The sequence below is a fragment of the Nicrophorus vespilloides genome, unplaced genomic scaffold (assembly GCF_001412225.1).
Source record: "Nicrophorus vespilloides isolate i.1.1-1 unplaced genomic scaffold, Nicve_v1.0, whole genome shotgun sequence".
NCBI lineage: Eukaryota > Metazoa > Arthropoda > Insecta > Coleoptera > Silphidae > Nicrophorus > Nicrophorus vespilloides.
Genome location: NW_017098208.1, coordinates 1 through 8,726, shown reverse-complemented (window position 1 = coordinate 8,726; position 8,726 = coordinate 1). Strand labels below are relative to the sequence as shown.

General features: G+C 34.2%; 1 protein-coding gene across 2 annotated transcripts; it reads left to right on the top strand.

Moving 5' to 3' along the window:
• The first annotated feature begins 4,288 nt into the window (after positions 1–4,288).
• Positions 4,289–7,376, top strand: LOC108561908 (cullin-2). 2 transcript variants are annotated; one of them, XM_017920026.1, is made up of 11 exons: positions 4,289–4,329; positions 4,402–4,572; positions 4,640–4,920; positions 4,979–5,154; positions 5,224–5,436; positions 5,499–5,690; positions 5,748–6,157; positions 6,220–6,451; positions 6,513–6,779; positions 6,839–7,054; positions 7,109–7,376. In XM_017920026.1, exons 2-11 carry the CDS (start codon positions 4,454–4,456, stop codon positions 7,238–7,240), a joined length of 2,238 nt encoding a protein of 745 aa, XP_017775515.1. In that variant the 5' UTR covers positions 4,289–4,329; positions 4,402–4,453; the 3' UTR covers positions 7,241–7,376. The 2 variants fall into 2 exon arrangements, with proteins under 2 accessions (XP_017775515.1, XP_017775516.1); XM_017920027.1 differs by having other exon boundaries at positions 4,301–4,319.
• The last annotated feature ends 1,350 nt before the right edge of the window (positions 7,377–8,726 follow it).

The following is an 8,726-nucleotide window of genomic DNA, read 5'->3' as shown; positions in this document are numbered from 1 at the left end:
GCAAAATTATAATTTTTGTAATAACATCCAAGACAAGCCTGCATCAAACATATCTTCACCAGCAGCAACGATGATGCCTCCAGCTCTACAAGTCTTCTCCACCTCAGAGTTTTACCACCAGAACGATCCAGCTTTGACAGAGCAAACTGGTTATGAAAACGTTCAAGGATTGAACAATTTCGCATCATATCCAAACCAAACTTTTGAACACCAAAACAACTTTTATCCATTGTCCTCAAAAATACCTTCCACAGTGAACCAAACTTTCGATTATCAAAATATCAATTTGCAAGGACAAGAAATGTTTGCGTACCAAGATAACGTTTGGAATGAACACACGCCGCCTGCGTCATCCAATTCGAATGATTTGGATCCAGAATACACTATATTTCAGGATTACGTACTGAATCCTGAAATGTACACTATATTTCAGGATTACGAATCGAATTCGACTTCGAATGCAGGTGTATTCCCAAACAATATTGACACTACAATCGCAAATTATCCTTATCCAATATATACAAATGATGATGAATACCAAAATTTTAGCCAACTCTTACGAATTTCAATGCAAAACCTAAATAATTAATGAATAATAAACATTCATTGTTAATGGTATAAAATTATATTTTTACTGTATTGTTTTTTTTAATGAATATGTGACTCACCGAACGGAAAAGAATTTTTTTTTGATAATATGTGTAAATAGGAGAAGCGACGAAAACATAATGTACTATGTTTTTATAAATTTAATATAATAAAATTATGAATTTGCTTCAAAAATTCTGTTTTTCTTTACAAATTAATTACTAAATATCTTAAGTTTTTCCATTTACATTCGTAATTAACTGTTGATTTATTCAAATCATTCTCATATAATTCAAATTCAAAAATAATTTAGTTTTGTACAGTTTGCTTTTATTTTGTTCAATTTAAATTTACCTTGTTTTGATATATTTTTTTAAATTTACAAATTACGAAAATTACAAGTTTTGGAATGAAATTTCCATAAAATTCCGCACTTTTTACTTTTGTGTACCGTGCGTAAGTTTATTTCAGGCTTGAAATGATCCCAAAGCAATCAAAATCTAGTAGCTTGGATTGCGATTGATAGGCCATTATTTGCTCGAAAACTTGTTTACGTTGCTATGGGAACGAGGTTGAACAGGTAAACAGGAAGAGGAGCAACGAAAACATAATATACTATGTTTTTTTATAAATTTAATATATCAAAATTATGAATTTGCTTCAAAAACAAAAAAATCTGTTTTTCTTTAGAAATTAATTACTAAATATCTTAAGTTTTTCCATTCACATTCGTAATTAACTGTTGATTTATTCAAATCATTCTAATCTAATTCAAATTCAAAAACAATTTTCTGTTGTACAATTTGCTTTTATTTTGTTCAATTTAAATTTACCTTGTTTTGATATATTTTTTTAAATTTACAAAATACGAAAGTTACAAGTTTTGTAATGAAATTTTCATAAAATTCCGCACTTTTTACTTTTGTATAGGTAAAGTTCGTAAGTTTATTTCAGGCTTGAGATGATCCCAAAGCAATCGAAATCTAGTAGCTTGTGATTATGAATGATATGTGGAGGTTGCTAGGATTCCGCCATTATTTGCTCGAAAACTTGTTTACGTTGCTATGGGAACGAGGTTCAGCAGGTAAACAGGAAGAGGAGCGACGAAAATATAATAAACTATGTTTTTTATAAATTTAATATATCAAAATTATTAATTTTCTTCAAAAACAAAAAATCTGTTTTTCTTTACAAATTAATTACTAATTATCTTATTTTTTCATTCAGATTCGTAATTAACTGTTGATTTATTCAAATCATTCTAATCTAATTCAAATTAAAAAATAATTTTCTGTTGTACAATTTGTTTTTATTTTGTTCAATTTAAATTTACCTTGTTTTGATATATTTTTTTAAAGTTACAAATTACGAAAGTTACAAGTTTTGGAATGAAATTTTCATAAAATTCCACACTTTTTACTTTTGTATAAGTAAAGTTCGTAAGTTTATTTCAGGCTTGAAAGGATCCCAAAGCAATCGTAATCTATTGGCTTGGATTGTGATTGACAGGTGGAGGTTGCTAGGATTCCGCCATTATTTGCTCGAAAACTTGTTTACGTTGCTATGGGAACAGGAAGAGGAGACCACTGTTTGGTAGATGCTCTGTCTCCACTTGAACCTCAAAGTCTATTAGTGTTGATATCCAAACAAAATTATCATAAACGCATTATGTAACTAAGGCTACACATTTTTTTATTTACCCAAGGGACACAAAAGTGAAATTCACCTAAGAAACATAAAACTTTATTTGTTTTTATGATTCACCTGTGTCCAAAAAATACATTACTAAAAAAAAAAAAATTTTATTTAAAAAATATAATTTTTATTCTTTGAAACTTAATCCGTATTTTGATCAAAATCAAGATCAATATTATTTCTGTAAATAAATACATATTTGTATTTTAACGCCAGTCGATTTCAGTCATTGGTTGATGTAAGAAGTAGGCGTTTTCACTTATACAACTTTTGAACCAATGCGCATAGTACACTCCCATTTCAGTTGATGCGATGGTCGTCGCTCGTGATTTCATTTGCTGCAACGTGAACCAATGCGCTTACTCTCGACGCATTGGTTCATGTTGGACCAATCCAAATGCTATTCAATTTCAATCCATTTCAGTACTTTTTGTAATGACTTAGAACATTATGAATTCTATAGGATTATCCTCTATTGCTTGATAACTTGTTTACGTTATGTCATGGAAATGGTTTAATAATGAACCAGATACTTGACAATTCCAAGCTAAGCTAATCTTAACTCTCGTTTATAATGATCAAAGTAGCAAGACAAAATTTACTATATTTGTTTGCATCCTTACTAACACTAATTATTATTAAGTATTTCTAATCATTATAATAATTAGATAATTCACTTTTTTTAAATTATGAAATAGGAACTTGATTTTTTTTTAAATCATTTATTTGAAAATATAATTATTAATCTAGTTACCATTGCAGTATAAATAATTGAAAATTAAGTTTTCAAAACATTTAAGAAATAACAATAATAAATAATTGAGATTTATAAACTTCATATATTAATATACAAAAACAATAATAGTTTGTACAGCTTTTAATGTAAATAACATAACAATTGTGCGTAAAGTTGTATAATTGTGTTACATGGACGCGGCAACCAAACCAACACATATTTTTTTATCAAAGATTTCAATGAGCTATGAAGAATGTCAATAGATTTGTAAATTATGAAGCACTTATATTTATGAAAATCTTCCAAAACTATGATGAAATATTCAATTTAGTAGTTTTGATTTAACATTGTCCTTATGCTCAATTTCCATGCTACTACCTTTTTTAATCATTTCCTTTACAATTTATGTAATCTATATTTGTATCTTGAGTAGTCACATAACAATACAACGATGATTGCAGACATATGTTTTTGATGTAAATGTGTCTACAGCGGTGTATATATGGTTGTATGAATATTTATTGTTTTCGTACAAAATACTTAGATTATTAGATAATTTAATTAATATAGATTAAGTTAAGTAGAATTCTTGAATTAACTATAAGAAGTCGTTGTGAATGTTAAAGATTTCTAATAATTTAAAGTTCCTGATGATTTGGTTGCTTTCTTTTGAAGTTTATAATATGAAGAAGACGAAGGATGTAGATTTTTAAGAGTATCATGATTGTATTTACTTGTCTTTGTTGATACATTGTTATAATATGTTTATGTAATGTTGTATTGCTGGTATTGCATACTTTGACAATGGATGGTGGTGGGTTATGCAACCATATTTGCATGGGTTTCGGTGTCATCTGGAGACCTGTCATCGCGTATATAGTGCAAGAAGCAGGCAGGGAGAGAGAAACGAATTTCTTCGGTAATATTTTTTTGTTGGGCGAAACGATTGCGTTTGGGGATGCAGTAAATTGCATATTATGGTCGTCATACGTGAGACGACTGTTCTGAAGACGTGAAGGAGCAGCAAACGTGCCGTTAGTATCGATCAAAAAACGAAAATATCGCAGGAGCAAGTGAGACGGACAGAGGACGGGACATTAGTCGGGGTAGGATAGGAAAGGATCCAGTGGTACGGCAAAAGGGGAAAGAGGAGACGGGAGGAGAAGAAAAAAAAAGAACGTACATTTCCCCACAAATAAATAGAAAATACTTAAAAACCAAACACAGAAATATACCAATATATATATATATATATACATACATACACCCAAGTTGGTAAATGTCAAAAAAAAATTAAAAAGTGAGTCAAGGTTAGTTTCGGGAAAAACGTATTTTCATCCTGCACAACTATTTTTAAAAATCCCACTTTTTCCCTTCCACAGCTGCAGTGTTGTTTAGTTGTGGTCCGAGCAGGAGCAGCTTTTGCAAGTCACCATGTCGCTGAAGCCTCGTCAGGTGGACTTCAATGCAGTGTGGGGCAGCCTCCAGGAGACTGTGAAGAGTGTCATCACCCTCGGTCACGTTCCAAGGCAGATCTGGAGTGACAGATTCTCGTGAGTCCATTGTTATTTTCACAAATAACAAACAACGTAAATGATATCTTTTGTTATTGTTTTCAAGTGATGTTTACTCCTTGTGCGTGGCTCACCCCGAGTCAATGGCTGATAGATTGTACGCAGAGACAAAGCAATATTTAATTGATCATGTTGCTTTGCTGCTGATCAAAGTCCAGGAGGACGGAGAGGATAATCTGATCAAGAACTATTACCATTATTGGTCTCAATATTCTCGCGGGCTCTTCTACCTGCATCTGCTCTATTGGTACTTGAATCAGCAGCATATCCGCATGCAAAAACCGTCAGACGCTGAGATGATTTATGGTAGTTCTGATGCTAATGCAGGTAACATAAAATATTAAAACAATGAATTAAATATGAAAAAAATATATAAATTCTATAGGAGAACAATTGGAAATAAAGGAGTTGGCATTAGAGGTGTGGAAGAATGGAATGATCACACCGCTTGGGGAAAAGCTTGTGAAATTGCTTTTGGAAACGATTGACAAAGACAGATCGGAGCACACCACTCTGATCCCAATTGAGGCAATTCAGGGAACAATCACTAGTTTTGTAGAGGTATAGTCTTCGCGCATTTAATATATAAATATTGATTTTTATTTAAATTCAATGGTTTATCTTCAACAGGTGCAGCGATTTAAGATTAAGGGAAAACTCAAGCTGTACCAGGATCTGTTTGAAGAGCCTTTTCTGGACGCCAGCGGAGAGCACTTCAAGCGGGACGCAGCTCGTCTTTTGGAGGAGCGCGATGTCAGCTTGTACATGGAGAAAGTTATAACTAAAGTGGACGAGGAATTGGCCAGGGCTAGGAAATTCCTGCACGCTAGTTCATTAACTAAAGTAATTATTGATTTTTTTTTTAAAATAATAATATTTATTGATGTGATTATTGTAAATTTTAGGTATCTCAAAGATGCGAGCAACATATGGTGGCTGAGCATTTGGATTTCTTGTACAGCGAATGCATGAATATGGTGCAAGGTGAAAGGAAAAGGGATTTATCTAACATGTATAGTCTTTTGAAGAGCTTGCCGAATGCCCTCAACATCTTAGTCGACACCGTTCTAGATCACAGCAAGTGCCAAGGATTGGAAGTGAGTGTAGCCTGGCAAAATGCCCGATCCTTATTATTTACTCACCTCTTTGTTTAGTCTATTGGCACTCTGCAAGGAGATAACATCCACGTGAACTTCGTGGAGAATCTGCTCGAGGTGTACCAGAAGTACCGACAGCAGATCCAGGAGGTCTTCAGCGGCGATCAGAACTTCATGGGTGCGTTAGACAAGGCGTGCAGTTCGGTGATCAATCATAGACCGAACAAGGGGAAGACCCCTTGCAGAAGTCCTGAGCTGCTCGCGAAATACTGTGATACGCTGCTCAAGAAGTCCAGCAAGGGGATCAGCGAGGCAGAGGTGGACGAGAAATTGCGCAAGAGCATTACGATATTCAAGTACATTGACGATAAGGACGTGTTCCAAAAGTTTTACGCTCGAATGCTGGCGAAGCGGTTAATCCATCAGCAGACTCAAAGCATGGACGCAGAGGAGGCTATGATCAATAGGTACTAATCATAGGATATTGTAATTACAAACACTTAATTCGCGGTGGTTTTCTTTTCTTCAGATTGAAGCAGGCTTGCGGGTACGAATTCACCAGCAAGTTACATAGGATGTTCACGGATATGTCGGTGAGCGCTGATCTGAACAACAAGTTCAACGCTTTCCTGAAGGATGACAGCATCGATTTAGGCGTCAACTTTTGCATATACATCCTGCAGGCGGGCGCCTGGCCTTTCGGTCAGGCCATCGTCACTCCGTTCTCGCTTCCTCAACAGCTCGTGAAGAGCGTCCAGATGGTGAGTATCTCCAGAGAATCCAAGTTTTTTTTTGTTATTAATTTTTTTCGATTGAGAGCAGTTCGAGACGTTCTACTACAACCGCTTCAACGGCCGTAAATTGACTTGGTTGCATCACCTTTGCCAAGCGGAGCTTCGCCTGGGCTACCTCAAGAAGCCCTACGTCGTTACCGTTCAAACTTTTCAAATGGCCATACTGTTACTCTTCGAGACAGCCGACTCGCTCGTCTGCAAGGAGATCAGAGAGACTTTGCTCCTGAACGCAGATCAGTTCCAAAGACACGCGATAAGCTTAGTCGATTCTAAGCTTCTGCTATGCGACTCTGAGGTATCTATTATCATATATTTTTATTAAACATTGTCGATTCATTTCTTTGTTATTTTCAGGAATTGACGCCGGAGGCTGTGCTTCGTTTGAACATGGAGTACACCAATAAGAGGACGAGGTTCAGAATAACCGCGGCCATCCAGCGTGAGTCGCCGCAAGAAGTGGAGCACACGATAAACTCGGTGGAGGAGGACAGGAAACTGTACCTGCAGGCCGCCATCGTGCGGATCATGAAGTCCCGCAAGGTCCTCAAGCATAACGCGTTGATACAAGAGGTGAGCTTTCCTTAATCTTCAGCTTGGATTCTGATCATCCATTTTCTTTCGAAGGTTTGCGCACAATCCAAGGTGTCCTTCGCGCCGAGCATCCCCATGATCAAGAAATGCATCGAGGCCCTCATCGACAGGCATTACATGGAGCGGACGCAACACTCGAGCGAAGAGTATAGCTACATAGCGTAAGAGACTGTCTCGTTAATTATCTTCATTAACTACTATTATTTCTTTCGTCTCCTTCATTGTCCAATTCGTTTTATTTCTTTTTGTATTACGTTTATTCAATTTAGACTCCCTAAAATTATGATTTACATTATTATGTTTATTGTCACTTCGACATGAAAATTACTATTATCATTATTATTTCTTTTTTATATGTATGAATATATATTTATATAATTCCCTCCCGATATTAAAAAAAAAATATAGTACATTTACTTGACGATTCTCCTTCTTCGATGTATATTTTTTTATGAATACAAATATATATATATAAAAATGTATGTGTGTCTGAGTCGACGTACGTCCTTACTCTATTACACATTTATATATATTTCTGTTGTATAACTAAGACTACTTATATAGTTGTGTAACGGTGGCGAAAAGGAGGCATACAGGAATAAAACAAAGAACAACAAAAAAAAAACTAAAGAGGAAACGCGAATGAAGACGTGAAACGAACCGAAAATATATATTATGTACATAATGTATAGACTGCAGAAAACAAACAAAAAAAAAACAACAAAATAATTAAAAGAAAACAAGATTAATATTGTTGTAAGCTGATAAATGTGAATGAGAGAATGAGGGATGATTGGATCGAAATATATATATAAATATGTGTGAGTGTGTGATGTAATAGAGTTTGCTGTTATCGATCTTCCTTCCTTCTGTTGATATGTAACATTTGAAGGATGTGCTGGGAAGTGTTGAGACTATTTGTACGTACGGATGTGAGAGAGTGAAGAAGAGGAAGAAAATGAACCGAATTGTTTGCGGTTTCTTGTATTTTTGTTTTTAGCAAAAAAAATAAAAACTGTATGAATTTATTAATTATTAAATATGTGTATGTTTTACAAAAATAATAAAGATGAACTCGTATCCATAAAGAAAAAAAAAATAAGGACTAAATAAATAAATCTATGTTTTCTTTTAATCTTATTTAACACAGTTTTTAATTCCTCCAACCATGTTTGATTAACGATTCAATAACTAAGTTTTAACAGTCGTTAAATCCTGGGAAAAAAAATCTACAGAATCTTGTGAGACAAAACTTCTTCAGAAGCAGTGTTTACTCGAAAACTATAATAGATAGAATTAATCCAATATGTACATAAGAAAGCAGAATGTTTGGGGAATCCAGCAAGTATAGATACATTCCTGTGCTCTTATCCATATTGCTGTAATACGCGTTCAAAGTTGAAAAATTGAAATTAGTACGTTCAAAAAAGCAGTGTTTTCACATTTCATTGATTTTCTCGGAAACTATAAAAGATCGAATTGATCCGAAAGATGCATATGAAAGCTGAATGTTTGGGGAATGTAGCGAGTATTCATATATTGTTGTGATTTCATCGGTTTGGCTGTAATTAGTGTTTAAAGTTGAGAAAACGTTAAAAAAAGCAGTGTTTTCACATTTCATTGATTTTCTCGGAAACTATAAAAGATAGAA